Genomic DNA, 18,437 nt, shown 5'->3' on the forward strand with positions numbered 1-18,437 from the left:
AGTCTGGTGTTAATGTAGTGACAGTGATGATATAAGTGCACTCAAATACTGTCATCATCCCATCCAGAAAAATCAGTGACTACAGAGTTATATGGTTGCATGCAAATCGGACATAACATGAAAGCTCACAAACACAGAGTGAGCATATGAATTTACTTATGATTCCCTAAGGGTAAGATTTGTTTAATCTACCAGAAAATACCTTTCTTAAAACACACAGATGACAGAGAGAACCCCATGCAAATGAAAATATTGTGATTAAAATGAAAGTGTTATCATGTTTGGATTCAAGAGAACAACCTTTCACATTGAAGTTTAATTTACTTTCATTACTATGGAGAGTTAAAGCGAAGAATGAAACAAATATTATTTTCTCGTTTCTGAGTCTGATGAACATAAATGGAAATACAATTTGCAGAGGAGTTTCTCTTTTAAAGAAGGCAAACTAGCTGATGTGGCTTAGATATTATGATTCTATGTGATACTTGGAAACAGCATACTGCAAAAATCACATAGCCATGTTCATTTTAAAAGTACATTTTAAAAGTGCATTTTAAAAGTAAGATTGGAAAATTTTATTAATATTCAGTTTTCTATACCTGTGAATAGAATCTAGAATGCATCGGAAACATTCTTCAACTATGCTACCTGTATATCTTTAAAAATTATTCTCTGAACCATTCAAGATATAAATGAGATTTTTCTGAGATGGAATTGGGTCTTTAGTGATCATGGGCTTTATCCAGGACTTCCTTTTAGGAAGACACAAGCAATTTCATCTGCCTCGAAGGACTGCAAATACCATCTTCACTTTAGATTGCATCATCTCAGAAAAAAAACATAAAATACATGTGAGGGTTAGGTGAGTTAAGTTTGTCCATTTATTTGTTTCTTTTTTAAAAACTATGTTGGCAATGAGCTGACTTTAATTGTATGGACATTTTAAAATGTTAACATCTTCGACAGATAACACTAAATAAATAAATATTATTTTGATTGTAGAGTGATCACATTTCCACTATATCTCATTTGAACCTTTTAGCCAGTCTGATATGAAGTAGTCAGGTTAAGTCTTAATTTTATTTTAACAATGATAAAAGAAACTGTCAAAGAAACTGTCATTTGACTAAATATCACACAACTGAAATATTTAAATTTTGTTCTTGATTTTAAACATATGGAAAAATCTTAATCATGGTAGAATATTTTAAAGTGAGGAAGCATCTGTCTGTTTTTTCCTTGAATTATTGTATATCAAATTTATATACACACACTTATTGGTGGACTACAAATGAGTACGCTGGTAACCGCTTTTATTTCTTAGTGGATTTTGATATCTCTCATATGTTTGTAACCTAGAGAAGCAGGAAGACAAATTGGACTAGAATACTCCAATTCATACCAGTTAAATGCTGAGAATAAATTTAGGAGACATAAAGAAGAGTATTATTTGGTCTGACTTTTCACTACTAGAAATGCTCACTGTTCAACTGGAGGACGGACTGAATCTAACCATCTCTATTGTTTTATTGATCAGTTAAGCAATTAGATGGAACACTAGAAGCACAATTCATGACAGATGAAAAGTTATGAGAGTTGATGATGAAATGGGATGAAACAATACTTTTCACCTCCATAGCATCAGTTTTCATCTCTTCTCGAAAAAGATGTATTTGTTCTTGTTTAATAGCGAATCCTTCTCTAGTCATTGGTGGTGTGGCTGGTTCAGCAGATTTTGTAGTGGTAACTACTACTTTAGGTATAAACGTTTTCTCAGCTTCCATCCTTAGCTAATTTTTAACAAAAATAAGATAGTCAATTCATGACAAAATTTGAATGGAAACAAAAATAAGAAGTTAATCACTCATGAAGTATGTTGCATAGTGGAATTCCTGTCATTTATGAGACTTCTGAAAGGCTGATATGCCATTAAATGTTAGACTTGAGTAAAGGTTTAAAAAGTTTATCTTAAATCATATCTTAGAAAAAAAAAGATGTAGAGTTAGAAAATGACACTGAGGGAAATACAAATAGGATTTAGGCCATCCTGCTAATGAAATGGAAAAACTTTAGTTGCTAATTTTCAAGTGGTATATTAGCAATAAAGAATACAAGTAGGTAAATGGCTCATTTGGAGTAAATGACAGAGTCATGGGAAACAGTTTAATTCATGGATATTTCATAGCTACAAATAGATACGGTAATCTTTTCATGGCTTATGTGTAATTGTTCTGTTTGGATACTTCCTTCTCTAGATTTTAATACGCATCTTGTTTAGCTTTAGTGGGAGCTGCTACAGCAGGCATTATAATTTTTTCAACTTATCTTCTCCTCTGATATTTACAGGAGGGAAAAAAGATAAAGTTTCATACAAAGAAAATTATGGGTAATTTACTGAAATAAGTCATACCCCATAACATAATATACTGAATTTATGACCCTTCAAAACACACATCTTGACAGTGAGTAAGAGTCATCATTTACTTATACATCTTCCGTGTTTTTAAAAAATGTACATGGGCCTCTTAAAATTAGCCTGCATGCAATTTTAATCAACTTCTGGAAGATTCCCAGATGTTAATAAAATGTTGAAAATAATGGTGAGGAGATAAGTGGAGAAAGGGATATGTAGTAATATTAACAATAATAAATCTTTTTTAGTTTCCAATTATTTAATTGTCTAAAAAATAAATTTGGTTAATAGTGACTCATACATAAGAAGTTCAGAGATTTGATATTAATGTATTATAATAAGGGATTTCACATGATATGTGGTATTAATGTATTATAATAGGGGATTTCACACTTGGAACAACAATAGTCACCTTTCCATGGGTAACTTGGATTTGTTCTTGTCTAGTAGCCATAGTTTCTCTAGTTCTCAGTATTGTTTCTTGTTCTTTGGCTTTAGCAGTAGCAACTGCTATTGTAGACAAGGCAGTTTTCTCAGCTTCCTTTCTCATCTGATTATTACAGTAAAATCAAGATTTAAGTTGAACAAGGCTTCAAACACACATAGCATGACCCTTCCCCCTTCCTCATGGGGATGCAAGATGGTTATTCAGGGTTAAATACACAAAAGAAATAAACTTTCACCTGGCAATGTCTACATATACTGAATGAGAATCACAAAACTTAGAAATGTTAGCTATTAAAAAACCTCTAGATGAGTCCCTGTGTTGCTTTTTTAAAATTAAGCTAAAAAATGCTAATCTTCATGCAAAGAATAATGGTGAATAAAATGAATTATAAATGTTACAGATGGATGAAAATCAAATGTGCAGATAAAATTAATGATAATCAGTCGCATATTTACCATTTTGTTTTTAGTTAGGGATTTTAAAAGGCAAATACAGATTAATAATTCATACCATATTGTAGTTAATTGTTTACTAGAAATTAGTTTAAAGATGAATTTTCACAGCTCAAATATCTGTATTCACCTTCTCCTGAGTTATTTGCATTTGTTCTCTTTTGGTAGTAATGCCTTCTCTACTTCTTGATACTAAATCTTGTTCTTTGACTTTGGGTGTGGCAACTATGACTTTAGGTACAACTGTTTTCCTAGTTTCCTTCATTATCTGATCATACAAAAGAAAGTAAGAAAATAGTCATTAAATTCCATAAATCTTTAATAAAAGAAACGTAAGTCAAAAAGAAAGGAGGCAAAATTTCTTCCTATTCAAGGAAATTTTAATTACACTAAAATATATCATTTGAGTTACTTTGATCATCCATACTGTTTCACTGGCAAAAATATCAAAACAATAAGTCCAGTTTAAAAGAAAAAAATGTGATTAGCAATAAAAGACTAATGAGTGCTATTTTGTATTTTTCACATTTTTTAAAACTACAATCTCTGAGACATCTCAGCAGCACTGTAAATACATAATTTTTTGTATTATGAATTGACTTGTTTACGGACATTTGCTTCAATAGGAAGATATTAAAGTGAATTATTATATTATATTAGTAACAAGCCAAAGATAGTCTGAAAGTTAGGAATGAATTGGCAGTGAAAGGTAGCTGTGTGGGAAAAGAAATTTTCTATTTGCATTATAAGAAGAGGTGGAAGTGAAGAAGTGATGATTAAGATCCATGATGAAAATGTAGGTGATTTGCAAATGAAATGGTGCAAGAGTGACTTTCACATTGACAGGAAGTCATCACCTTTTCACGACTTAGGTGCATTTGATCTTGTTTTATGGTAGTTTCTTCTTGAGCTCCCGGGACTGTTTCTAGTTTTGTGGACTTTGCAGTGGCAACTACCACCATGGATGCAGCAGTTATCTCAGTTTCCTGTCTTATCTGATGTTTAGATTAAAATAAAGATTTGAGTTTCAAAAGATACAAAAGAAATGGCAAGACATCCTTGAAACATTCAGGAAAATACAGAATGCTTACTGGTGAACGATGAAATGTCAGATTTCCATTTCAGGGGCCTACACTTGTGCTTAATACATAGACTGCTTTCCTGAGGAATGGGCTTCTTTTCTGCCCATATGCGCCTTAGCAAATTGTCCTAGAACTCAACATATCTCATCTTGAGACATGTTGACGTGTTAGGGAACCCGGTGGGTGGCTGCTGACAAGTGGCTGGAAAACTATAGGCCAGCTGAACTTGCCAGTCACCAGCATTGCAATGGCAATGGGGATTTCTATGCCTTTGATTATGCTAAGTAGGGTTCTTGCTGCTTTCAAAATGTCTCACTCACAGTAAGGAGAGGGAAATTCAGTCAGCAGCCTCTGGTCAGCCTTTTAAGTGTACAAGGTTCTCAACTGGACCTTTAAGGAAAGTAGCTCTAAGATCAGCAAAGAGCTTGAGTTCAAGGAGGATAAGCACAGGTGCCCTCTTCGACATGGAAGAATTCAAGATAAATGCCTCTCTCCTGACACTTAAAGGCTTGATTTCACATACGGGAGAGATGTGGATTTTAGTGACACTGAGATTGTTCTCACACAGCTCTACGGCACAACAGCAGCAAATGCTCCTAGGTCACTGTTTATCAACTATGAATTGAAGGCATTATTATTTTTTTTTTTGAGGAAGTATTTGCTTTCTCTGATGTCTGGCATTTCCTCACTTTCCCTTGCTATTTATTCGGGGTGTTTATGGCTGATGTATGTGTATGTGTGTGTGTGTGTGTGCATGTGTGTGTGCATGTAAAGTTTGTGCCTTACAATCTAAGTGACTGAGGGCTTGGGCTATGCACAAAGAAACCAACTGTCCCGGTGGGTAACTGGACTGGCATGATATCTATCATCCATTTACGTATGTTCTAGAAACTTCATAGATGTGCCCTAAACTGTTCTGTAGACAATCTCCTGAAAACTGATCAAGTGAGTGGAAAATAGTGCAATGTGAACATAATTTCCATCCTGAGTTTCAATACTAGACATAGAGGAACAATAACAAAAAATATACAACAAAAGACTTCTCCATTTAAGGGTTTTGATTATAAGCTACCTGCAGCTGGCTGTAATGTGATATTGTCAACAAACTACAAAATATTTAGAAAATCAGACTTACTGCTTCTTGAGTTACTTGTTTTTGTTTCGTAGTAATTTCTTCAGAAATTCTAGTTTCTTGTTCTTTGGCTTTAGCTGCGGAAATTACTACTTTTGGTACAAATGTTTTTTCAGTTTCTTTTCTTATCTGCAAACAATGATTTTAAAAAAAACTTTATTTCCTGATGCCCAATGAAATGATATGGTGTTTATTAAATATAACAACATAGGAATTTGAAGATGTAAAATCCCTTTTCTGGAGATGTCACTAAATAAAATAAATAATCTCATGTTCATAAATAAGATCACGCTCTTTCTCTCCTTAAACTGTAAATTATGTAGGCTGCTTAGAGAAAACAAGTTGAATTCAACACTTTGTTTTGAACAGCAGAATTGTAGCCTTCTTTAAAATGATGTCCAATTTTTACAAATAGATTTATGGCAATATTATTCTGTACTAATTCTGTCATCTAAAGGTATTCTTAGAATATATATCAGAATGGAAGACTTAGAAGTAATTTTGTCTGATCTTTTTATTTTACATGTGAGAAATCAAGCATGGATAATTTATAATCTGCATTTATACAATATTTTTGTTTTGTCAGTTTTCCTAAATACTGTGAAGAACGCTGTTTCCATCTGGGCACCTAAGGTATATGCGTATATAGGGGCACAGTTTTCTCTATTTGCCTCTTTGCCGTTCTCAAATATCTCATCACTGAAACACAGGATCTCAAGGCTGAAAGGGACTTGAAAGTTCATCTTCTCAAACTACCCAACTGCCAACTGGTTCCACTGGCCAAGAGCTCTACTAACTGGCATTTTCCAATCTGTCCCCAAATGCCGCCAACCATGGGGCTGTCCTTTTCACCTTTTCTGGTCATTTGGCTTGTTAAAGCCATGCTGTCCATTCAACTTCAAACTCACGTGCAAACGTCTTCCCAAGGAGCCAGGGAGCAGTTGCTAAGATTTCTAAAGCAAAGTGAGTTCAGTGTCTCCTCCACTTTTCCCCATTACTGCCTCAGCATCTATTTCTTCCTCCTGGTTTTACCCATCTGTCCTCTCCCTAAAGTCATATACTTAGTGCATCCCCAGATCAATGTGGTGAGACCCCTGTTTCTACTCCTGGTGTATGTTCACAGAGTTCTTTTTCATACACAAAAGGGGAGCATTCAGGGACACTACCAAACTTTGGTATCCAGTACCCAGAAATTTACACATACAACAAGGGGATCTTATTAGTATGCTAACAACCATGTGGCCCAAGAAACAACACTCTTCATGGTAAAGGTGATTATCTGTGTTGACCCCTGTAAGAACCTCAGTGAATTTTAAATAAAAACCCATTTTCACCTGCTCATGAGTTACGTGCATCTGCTCTTGCTTTGTGGTAATTACTTCTCTGGTTCTTGATTTTAATTCTTGTTCCTTGGCTTTATCTGCAGCCACTACTACCTTAGTTACAGCAGTCTTCTCCGCCTCCTTTCTTACCTGCTTTTCATAGAGAAAGGAAGAAAACACTTTAATGCATCTTACATAAAAAGAAGTTCAAGACCAGCCTGGCCAACGTGGTGAAATCCTCTACTAAAAAATACAAAAACTAGCTGGGTGTGGTGGTGCACACCTGTAATCCCAGCTACTCATGAGATTGAGGCACAAGAATCATTTAAACCCAGGAGGCAGAGGCTGCAGTGAGCCGAGATCATGCCACTGCACTCCAGCCTGGGTGACAGAGGGAGACTCTGTCTCAAAAAAGAAAAAAATGTTACAATAATCTGTCAGGATTTAGACGTAAATGTCACACAAGAGGATAAGGAGGAAAGCTGGAATGATTTTAAACTGTAACAGAAAATCTATTCAAATGCGAGGTGGGACATTAACCTGGATTTATAACACTGTTCCAGCTATGAATCGAGTGTCATGTTTGTTAAAAGTCCTTTGGGGAAACTTAGAGAAATGTAATGCCTGCCCTGAAATAGTAGTTTCCACATCCAGTGTGTGCAGTGACTGAGCTCTGGAATTGACTGGTCTCTGTTTCTCCGGCCACCCTTTGCCTTCCTACCTCGAATACCATAGTTGACTTTTGCCTGCTCATATAGCCCAGGTATTTCTGGCCTATTCTGCTCTTGTGATACTCACATTGTCAACACCTTTGAGATCTCAGACCACCTTTTGCTCAGAAAGTTCTAAAAGTCTGGGCCCTGCTGGGCTCAAGGCTGTCTTCAGAATGAATTGAGCACAGCTGCATGCAGAGCTCAGTGGATGGTGGTTAAGTTAATGTGCACTGAAGGACGCGGCTCGGCGGGTGCCCCATGGCAGCCTCACACATACCTGTTCTTGAGCAGGTTGGACGTGCACAGCAGTCGTGGTTGTCCTCTGAGCAGTCTGCTCTACAGCGCTGATCACTGGTTCTCTCACTCTGGCCATATCAACGGCAGCAACAACAGTCGCAACAGCTGCACTTTTGTCAGCATCTTGTTTCACCTAGATTAGAAATGACCAAGTAGATTACTTTTTTAAATGACATGCCCAGTAGAAAATAAAAAAGCCTACTGGAAAACTGAGCCACCTAGAGCAAAATACACTCATACATAAGCATTTATTATTGCCAAGAAACATAGAGACTGTATCATTAAAACCTGTATTTTATGGAAACTTCACAGATTGGAGCTTTTGTCCTAATTAAAAATGGTTTTACAAAGCATGACTACTGAATTTGGTCTTCAGTTGCTGCTATATTTTTATGTTCATATGCATTTTTCCTCCAATTTATACAGATTGAGTTTCATGGCAGAAATCCAGTTGGAGAAACTAGAATGTGAAATAAGGAAAAACAAAACCATTCTGACAGTACCTCTTTAGCACCAGTGGCAACAGCCCCTGCTGCGTAGGTAGCACTGGCCGACACACTGGCGGCAGCACCCGCAGCGCCACTGATGGTCACTTGCTCCTGGACGCCGTATCTCCCTTCCCATCTTTCTTCTGTCCTGATCTGAGTAGAGGTTGTCAGCGTTGTCTCTCTCATCTCAGCCTCAGATGAGGAGGCCACGTAGCCCTCTTGCTTCCAAGGGGGAGGCACTTCGGGACCTGTGGCCACGGTGGATGCCTGAGTCTTACGCATGAGCAATGGAGACCTAACAGACCTGATGGGGGATGTGGAGATTCTTGCTGCTGGAGACACGGACCTGAAAACCAAAAGGCAGAGGTCAAGAATGTCAAAGCAAAGAGGGGTAACCGGATGTGAATAATGGGATGAAAAGCTGGAAGTGCTTTAAGGCAGAGTTTTAAAATGTGTGCCTCCATAACCTATTCAGAGGGTAAATAATGTACTTGGAAGTAATTTGTTTTAAATCTCAATAAACCTAGTAATTTGTTTTAAATCTCAATAAACCTATTCTTATCTGCTGTAACCCTGTAAGAAAATCAGCTTTAATTCCAAATAAGCTGGAGATTTTGTGCCCTGCACCTTCTCACATTAAAAAAAAAAAAAAAAATCACAACAGAAAAAGCTACTTCTTTAATATGCAGCCAAAGGAAAGACATGTCAAATCCAGCAACCTCTGTATTCTCAATTCATCTCTGTATTCCAATTCTGAGGGGGTTAGAGGATGTCATATAGGTGTTATAAGAAGAAAGGTTTCTGTAATCAAAATGCTTGTGCCACTCTTGACTAAGCAGCTTAAGCCATTTTTTTTTCCCCTGCAGGACTTCCCACAGCCTTTACTATGTCAGTATGCCTTGTGAATTTCCAGGACAGGAGGACACATACTCAGGAAGCTTTCTGCAGCATGTTGCTGGGTATAGGTTGTGCAGTGCACTTTGCAAATTGCTGCTTTAGCCGAAGTGTTTGTGGACAGCTACTTTTAATTTCCTCCATATTTGTTTACACTCGCCCTCCTTGCATTGCACTCTGGACTTATTTTAAATATCTTTAGAGTTATTGTGGAAATTGACTAATTTAAAAACTAATGATTCTGTGATTTTTGGTTAAATTGATAAAGTTGCTTCTTCCAGAATAGTTTTCATTGTTTGCTTTTTAGGTGTATCCAAAGTGCAAGTAGCATCAGTTGAAGAATTTGGGTGCTAAATCCCAGCACTGATGGCCAAAAAAGACTATTTCTGATCTATAGCAATAATTCTGGGGACTGGCCAACTATTGTAAGGTAAAATTTTTTTCAAAACTAATTTAATTCTTAATAAGGCTTATTACATTTTCCTCTCTAGGTGGCAGTATTGCCCTATCATTGCATTTTATTAATTCTGCATATAAGAAAATGTTTATAAATGCATCCTGTCACTATCTAGGATATTTAGCTTACACTGATCATAAATGAAATGATTATTCTAATTAAGCTCAAGGTACAGTTGATATTTTCTCTAACTTACAGAGTACCTTAACAGTACATTACAACATTAACCAGTTTCACAAAGAAATGTTTATTTTCTTGAAGGTCTTTTTTTGTGTGAAAATCCATTTACATTTTGTAAATGAACTTGTAATCAAACTAAAGGGAAATCTAGGGAATAAGCCTCTTTTCTGAACATGACTGCCTTCGAAATATAACAAAAACCAAGTTAGAATAATGTGTGGTTTCCACTAACTGAAGAAAAGCAAAGAGACATGCGCTTTTAAGTTTCACCCTGTGCCTTGTTCTTGCTGTACTTAGTAAATGGGTTTAATTCAAAAAGAGTTAAAGACATGATTAGCATGACATGACTGATTAACAGCAGGTCACAGGTAAGCCCATAACTGTGAAAATCATTGTAATTTTGGTCATTATAGGAGAGTGCTTATTTCTGTACTTACAATAAAAAGTAATCACCTGGTCACAGCTAGATACAATGCACCTTATTCAATGAAATATGTTTGCCTTACTCTACAACAAAAATCAAGATTAAACTATGAGATATTTAGGAAGTAGTCTTTGATAACCATTATCTTCTCTGCAAATTGGCATTTTATTTCTTAATTATTTGAAAGCAAAATTTTGGGGCAATTTGGATGGTTATTAATGAACTTTCAAACCTGCTAAGATGGTCAAAATGCTCCATGGGATCAGGGACACTCCATGATTCTAAATGACCCTTAGGCTTGGGTTTTAAAATATAGTTAGGTTGTTATCTCCTCAAGAAATTACATTTGGCTTGTGTTGTGATTTCATGGTGTGCAAACTTGGATTTAGCCTGAGACTGAACATTTTTTCTTATTCGACTGCTAAACATGTTTTTTAAAGTAAGCTCTTTGTTCAAGGTTTCATGTTAGTGTTTGCCAATATCTTTACATTTTTGTGGCTAAAACAATAAAAATTGGAAAACATCTAGCATTTTTTTCACATATTTATTGGACTTTTACATTGCCTCTTATGTTAAATACTTTTTTGTATCATTTGTCTTTTTTGTGTTGCATTTTTTTCCTTTAAAAATTAATTTGTTGATTGTTTTTAATGCATTTAGTGTATTGGGTATTTGTCATAAGTGTTGCAAACATTCCCCTAGATCCATTTCTTTCATTTTGCTTGTTTATGGGTCTTATCCAGCATAAACATACGTAACTGTGTATTTTATATACTGTTTCTAGGCTGATGTTGTCTACCTTGTAGCCATTTTATGTTTATTGTGATACTTTTATGGCAGAGGCAATGAAGTACCTTGAGAAGGAGAAACCTCTTAAAATTTTTTCACAAATGCTGTTTGGTTTAGAAATGACCTTTTGCTTTTGCCATACATACATTTTGACTTTTATGTAGTTGCATCTGTAACTGTCTTTTTAAAAGCTTTCGCCCATAAATGCTTTTGCAGATTGTCTTCTCTCTTTTTTTTATTTTTTAACTATTTAATCAAGCTGAAATTTATTTTGTGAATAGTGAGAGGCAGAGGTTTATGTTTGTTTGCTTCCAGCTGGATAGCTAATTGGACCAGCATTCTTTATTAAAATACCTCTCCCTCCCCTGAATTGAAAGGCCACTTTGCTTTTTGAATTCCCTATATACCTGGATCTATTATACTTGGATCTCTTTCTGGACTCTCTGTTTTGTTCCCCTGGTGTATTTTTCTATTCATTTACCAATACCATACTGTTCTGATTATAGTAACTTTACAGTATGTTTGAATATTATTTAAGTCAACCATCTTCTTATTATTCTTTTATAAAAAATTTTCTTGGCAGGGAACATCATGTGTTTTTTATTTCATTTAAATTGATCAATAAACAATTTTGTTTGCTCAAATTTTGTGCATTTTTCATTTCATCATATTAAAAGTTTCATCATGATAAACTAAATCACAAACTTTCAAAACTGTTGTGGACAATTTACACTTGATTATATAATCTCTGAGCCCTGATTATGATACATGATCACCTTCTAAAATACTTCCATATTAAGTAAGCATAGAAGTCCATTTTATTTTCTAGATAAAATACCACAAGCATATGCAAAATATTTAAAAGGTTTTACTTACTGTCTGAATGTAAGAATATTGGCATAATTATTTTCTATTTACAAGGCACTTTCAACTAATTATCTCATTGAAGCCCCAAAATGCAGCTTGAGATCATTCTTATTGTGACTCTCTTTAATTTACAGATGACACAACTGAAACCTTAAATAAACTACTTAACTTCTTTAATTCCAGTTACCTATCAATAACATTGAGGATAATAATTCTTACAGGTTGTGAACATTTAATGAGATGATGTATGTATAGTTCCAGTCTGATAGAGGAAGTGATCCATATATAGTAACAATTATTTTATTATTTATACTTATTGCCCTAAATCAAACTGTTAAGTGATCAGGCTGATTTGTCCTCAGGGCTTTCAACTCTAACTTCTGTGCTCTTCTCCTTTCGCTGTGCTATATTTTGGCCCCTAAAGTAGATATTTATTACATGAAATATAAATAAGAATTCAGAAGTTTATAAGGGTCTTCAATTTACCTGTGGACAGTGAGGATTTGTGAAAATCCTATTCAGTAACTTCTTGGTTTACCTCCTTTGTCACCTGCTACATTTTTGATTGCATGAAACTTATACGGGAGGAGGGCAGGGAAGTGCTGGGAAGAGAAGGGCGTGGTCCCTAGCGAGGCCTGTGCCCATGGACCTAGGTGAGGACAAACGCTCCTGCCTTCCCGCCCAAATGTTGCATTTCCCAAGATCACCCTGACCTGCCACGCCCCCACCCTATGCCTATAAAAACCCCCGAGACCCTAGTTGGCAGACACACAAGCGGCTGGATGTCGAGAGGAACACGGAGCCCCACAACCTGCCCGTTTGTATGCTCCCCTAGAGGTTTGAGCAGCGGGACACTGAAGAAGCGAGCCACTCTCTGCGTCGCATGCCCTGCGAGGAGGACAAGGGAATCTTTCTCATTTCAAAACCTAGTTCCAAAATGTGTAATAACCTGCTCTCTCTATGGCAGCTTTACCTGACCGGAGATGGGGTCGGTGCCCGCACGTGTCTGACCGGGGAAGGGGAGTGTCTTATGGGCGATGGGGACTGCTGCCGAGCCAGCTGTGCTTTGGCAGCAATAGACGGCGGCGTTGGGGATCTTGACTTTGGCTTCGGAGGAATCCTGGGAGGTGTTTTATGTGGCAGCTGTTGCCCAGCGGCACCATCTATGACCATCTCAACTGTTGCAATTGATCTGGCATCAAAGTGGGCTTCAATCTTCTGTAAAAGATTAACAAAGCCCACGTTGAGGAGGAATAGCTGGGGGCGCAACAGCCTGAAAGGCTTGAAAACCAACAGTATAGAAAAATACCTTTTCAATTCGGGTTTGTCTTGATTCTGAAATCTGAGCAGTCGAAACAATTGTCTTTGTCTTTTTAGCAGGTACTTCTTCTTCACCTGTGGGAAGGGAAAGATGAATGTTTAGGAGGGGGCACAATGACCCATTTTAAAAGAGATTCTGTTAATTCTGACTACAAAGTCAAAAAGATTTTCTGGATATCCCAATGGAGAAAATTGCAGAAAGTTTTGGATTTTGCATGAATATAAATTAGGTTTAAATATAGAAAATGTTCATTACAAGATAAAAATTTACTTAGAACGATTTTTTAAAATTCCATTATTTGCCAATAATTTGGAAATGTCGATCACTTAATTGAAACCCTTTCCAGTTTATAATGAGATTCATAAGCACAGATTGCTTCCATTCTGCGCTCTTGACTAGAATCTCAGGGACTTTTCATGGGTGTCAAAAAGCCGGCTTTTATATCAGCTCACAGCATTCTTCTCAGGGCTGTGAGAGGTGGCAAGTGGACACTTGGCCCCACTTCGACACAAACCAGCTCTCTCCCCTTCTCTCTGTTCCTCAACCTCCAGCACATACCTTGAACCAGTAATTCAGCAGTCGAAGTAGCTCTTCCAACGCTGTTGGTGGCATTTACTGAATAGGTCCCTGAGTCTTCAGGGTATGCTTCTGCAATCAGTAAGCTGTAGAGGTCGCCTTCTTGTGAAATTTGGAAATCAAGGGAGCTCTGGATTTCGGCTCCATCCCGGTAGAACTTCACCACAGGTGTAGGGATTCCAGTCACTCTCACTTGGAGTCTCACTTGGCTTCCTTGTCTCACGGTCATGCTCTGCAGTCGTTGAATGAAGTTGGGTGGTGCTGTCTCAGCTGCGGGGACAAGAGAACAAAGTCAGGAGTGAGAGCCAGGGTGCTCCCTACAAGGTATTTTTAAACAATCACAGCTCCAATTCCAAAACCAGATGATGACTCGCCAATCTAAACATCCTTGACTGTCCTTGAACCCAGCTCACCCAGCGATGACAGCAAGAATGGAGCCAGGAGATTACAGAAGGTTTTCTCGCCACCATATTTTATTTTATTTGCTTTGTTTTGCTTAGCAGTTTAGGCCACCACCTTTTGTTTCTTTGTTTTAAATAAAAGCTCTAGATTTTGTTATAACATTTCTTGAGAATCTTTCTGGTACTTCTCCCTCAACCTCACATCTAGCGCTCTATTAATATGGGAAGGCCATGTTGCATATTCCAGTAAGTTGCCTTAAAATTAATTCCAGTGGTTGCTATGATGGGTGCACCTGTTACTTAAAGAATCATTACATTTTTAATTCAATTTTTAAAATTCTGAACCTTCTCCAACTTGATAGGTATTCAAATAACCCAAATATTTACTTGCATTTAAAATGTTAATCCCAATAATAACATTACTTCATTTTAATTGTGTTACAGAAAGGGGATTTTTTTGGTTATGTTGAAAGAAATTTTTTATAAGTGTGAGGAGTGAATGGAATTAACTTTGACATGATTTTGAGTAATAAACAATAGCAGGTGCTGCCAACCCTGTGCATTTTCCATTTGTGAATTTTCTGGGTGCATGCTAAAGTTCTACCTGATGTTACTTGATGTGGTTTCTGCTTCGGTCAATTATAGCCCTATAATTGAACATCATTGAAGGTACGGTTTATTGGATAAGCATATGTAACTTTACGTAGCTCATGTAAGATATTGTTATAAAACATGTAAAGGCATGCAATATTCTGTATACTAATGTCTCACTAGGTAGTAAGAGATAGAGAAAAACAACAGAGGCCACTAAGATTGGTGATAAGTTTTCTGGGGAAACAGTGTCATGCATTTGAATAATAAACAAGCATATTTATTTTCTTCTGGGTATGTTTACATGCCTCTTAAATGGGTGGTCTGTAGACCACCGGCATCAGAATTATCTGGATGCTTGTTAAAATGTGAATTCCTGGAGATTCACACTTCCCTGGAGAATATGTCTTATTCCTTAAAAGACTTATAAACAAGGCTCCAAGCTTTTCTACTTGCTGAGAAACATGATTTTTAATATTTCCTTAACATACTTTTGAGTGTTTAATATGTGTATTGAGAAACTGATTCTCAGCCACTTTTATGATGTACTCTAGAGGAAAATTAAATTCCAAAAGGCAAACAACTTGGTTATAAATAATTCAGCCTCCAGTAGACCCTTCTGTAGTTTAAGAGCTGCATCTACCTCTGCCCATAGCTTTTTCTGGACCCCTTTCCCAATTTGCCAGAGATGTCCTCTGGGGGAGCAGAGGATTGGCAGGTCCCCAGCAGCCTACCTTTCACGAGAAGCTCAGCAGTACTAGTTGCTTGTCCAGATCCATTGGTGGCTTTCAGGGAATATCGTCCACTGTTGGCTTTAGTCACGGCGGGGATCGTCAGTTTAGCGCGGCCATCGCTAAAGGAGATCTGCACGCCGGGCAGAGTGGAAGTGGAAATCACCTGGCCATCCCTAAACCAGCTCACCTCAGGAACTGGAAAACCTGAAGAGCAAGAACAATTCATCTTTAGGTTCGAGTGGGCACCGCAAAGTCCTCTGCTCTGTCCCATCATGTTCACTGCCTTGTCCGAAAAAAAAAAAAAAAGCTTTCCGGCATAGAATGCCACTTAATGATAGGGAAAACCCTACAGTTGCATAATCAGTGTGTAAACTTGCAGACCATTAGGAAGGCAGGAAGGGAGGAAACTGAGACCAAAAGAAGCCTAATGATTTTTCCAAGGTCCTTCAGCTAGCAGTGACACAGAGGGGACTAGAATTTCCATCTCCTGCCTTCCTGCCTAGGGCTCTATCTGATTCAATTTAATAGACAGCATTAAAATCATGAAAGGGACTTATAAAAATGAAGAACCAAGGAAAATTTGAAATAGAGAGTGACTGTTGTCCTCTTTGAGAGCAAGTGAAGAACAAAAGCAGCAAACTGATCTCCAGTTTCTGCCTGACAAGCCCAGGAGGCATGCTCTCCTCCCTCCTCTGTGGTTACAGGGACACTGTCGTCTTGGACTCTTCTGCTTTCACAAGTGCAATCAGTAAAAACATTGTAACATGGACAAGCAGTTTCTCATAATAAGAGCCTAATCCAAACCTAGTCTTTCAGAACAACATGGATCATTGGAATAGCAGGTGGAAAGCCAAATTCTCTTTACCTGCCATAAATTGTAGAGCCAAGAACTACATGTCCATGGTTTGATGTTTTAAATATATTAAAACTGTACATTGAGAATGTATGAGGCACATTCAGAGCATGATTTATTTTGCACTTGGCATAAAGGCTGATGCTCTATCTACTTAGGCTGGGAGGTAAAGATAATCTAGAGAAAGTCCATTCTGTTGTTTATACATTAGCCCATCTCCCACTATGGCCAATTAAATAGTTTATTGGACTGATTTATGGGTATTGGATATTTTCAGTAGTGTCTTTGTAATAATTTATTTGCATATAGTTTGAAGGAACAAGAAGATATGAAGTAGCCAGATTCCACTACTTCTCAAGGAGGCAAATTCCCACTGAAGTCATATGTGTTCTGCTCAGTTCAGAAGTTACTGAGTGTTACCAGATAAATAGGTAAATTATTTGGAAGGCGGTAAGACTTATTTTCTATTGTACATATATAGACAAATGTTCATTGGTCTATATATGTACAATAGAAAATAAGTAATGATTGTATGATATTTGTACAATGTAAAATAAAGTATTATCCGGTTATGAATAAGATTGGGGCATATAATAGAAAAAAAGAGAAACAAAGAAATTTTATTTTATATCTTTATTATAAGCCACAAAATTTTAAAAAAGAAGTGGGCAATGAACCATGGAAGTGCACTAAATTAAGAATTAAGCATGATTTTTTTATTAATCTGTATCCATCTTACATGGCTAGTTACAATACTACAGAAAGAGAAAATATTGATTAATTTTAAAATTATTTACAATATAGTTCATATACTACTCCCCATTTTTTCATAAGATGATACCATGCATTTTTTTGAATCATCCATAAACTGAGTTATGAGGAAGAAAAAGAAGGCAAAAAAGAGATGAACTTCCTTTCAGATAAAATTCTAGGGCTAGCATTTGCTTCCTTTTAAATAGAGAGACCCGAGAAGCATATTATTTTCTGTCATTTCAAAACGATTGGAAAGTCTTTTAATTCATTAGAATCACTCAATAAAGATTGAAAATAAAATAATAAAATAATGAGGAGTTGGTTAATTACTGAACAGCTCTGCCTCTGAGGAAAATTAGATGCACTGTTATTTTGCATGTGAACCAACTGAAGTTCAGGTGTCCAGAGCAGGCAGCCCAGGTTGCCTACCCAGTGCCTCTGTGGCTGGCTTCTATTGGGCTTGAGTTCTTGGCTTCCAGTCTGGCTCTGCAGCTGAACCCAAATATAGAATGACTAAATTTGGTCCTACTTAGTTGCTGGATTCCAACAGCAATTTTAATCCAATGCTAATTATTTTTGCTTTGTGGAGTAACAAATATGAATAAAACATTTTCAAGCCATTATATTGTCAGATTTTGTCAGTACTCTGTGAATGGTATACCCTTAAAATGACCTTTCCATAATGTTGGACTAATTTTCCAAAGTGAAAGCAGGGCTTAAACTTGGCATCAAGTCCTGCAGCAACGTTAACTTACTGGAGAGGAGGCAAAGGGGAAAAAAAACAAAAGTGTGAATGTGTGAGCTTACCACTAATGTGAGCCTCAAAGGTTGCGGTACTACCCTCCAGTACCACAACGCTTTGTAACGGCTGCGTAAACGTCGGTGCTTGAGTTGTCATCTTTCTAGGCACTCTGAAAAAGAAGAGAAAATAAATTAGGGTGTCCCACCTAAGGGTCACTCTGGAGCTGCTTTGCAGGTAGCAGAGACACACGTTTCTCCAAATGGATTGCTCCATAGGTCATCTGTGGGCCTACAGTGATGGACAGGTCTTCTCTTTTGTGGCTTGAACAGTTTTGCATAGTTTATCATTGAGTTGACTTAAAGCCTAACCCAAAGTAGCAAGCGTAAGGGGAAATGGAAAAAAGAATTAGCCAAACAGAGCAAGGAATGAACCCTAGTGGTCAAAGAGGGAATATACAGTCTTACCAATGGTGGAAAATCAGGTTCAGAGTTGAAGAAAAAGAAAACCA

At 37.0% G+C, this 18,437-nt stretch overlaps 1 protein-coding gene across 1 annotated transcript in view; it reads right to left on the bottom strand.

Annotated features, from left to right (window-relative positions):
* The window catches only part of TTN (titin), a 277,620-nt gene extending 259,528 nt beyond the window's left edge, over nt 1-18,092 (bottom strand). Inside the window, exons 1-12 of the mRNA XM_063712900.1 lie at nt 17,995-18,092; nt 15,582-15,785; nt 13,838-14,125; nt 13,268-13,353; nt 12,932-13,176; nt 8,363-8,693; nt 7,840-7,992; nt 6,862-6,999; nt 5,531-5,656; nt 4,171-4,308; nt 3,444-3,581; nt 2,826-2,963 (exon numbers count right to left, since the gene is read on the bottom strand). Of these exons, the coding sequence (XP_063568970.1) occupies nt 2,826-2,963; nt 3,444-3,581; nt 4,171-4,308; nt 5,531-5,656; nt 6,862-6,999; nt 7,840-7,992; nt 8,363-8,693; nt 12,932-13,176; nt 13,268-13,353; nt 13,838-14,125; nt 15,582-15,785; nt 17,995-18,085 (2,076 nt within the window). The 5' untranslated portion in view covers nt 18,086-18,092. The remainder of the gene's footprint in view (nt 1-2,825; nt 2,964-3,443; nt 3,582-4,170; nt 4,309-5,530; nt 5,657-6,861; nt 7,000-7,839; nt 7,993-8,362; nt 8,694-12,931; nt 13,177-13,267; nt 13,354-13,837; nt 14,126-15,581; nt 15,786-17,994) is intronic.
* Between the last annotated feature and the right edge of the window lie 345 nt (nt 18,093-18,437).

Source organism: Pongo abelii, chromosome 11 (genome assembly GCF_028885655.2).
Source record: "Pongo abelii isolate AG06213 chromosome 11, NHGRI_mPonAbe1-v2.0_pri, whole genome shotgun sequence".
Classification (NCBI taxonomy): domain Eukaryota; kingdom Metazoa; phylum Chordata; class Mammalia; order Primates; family Hominidae; genus Pongo; species Pongo abelii.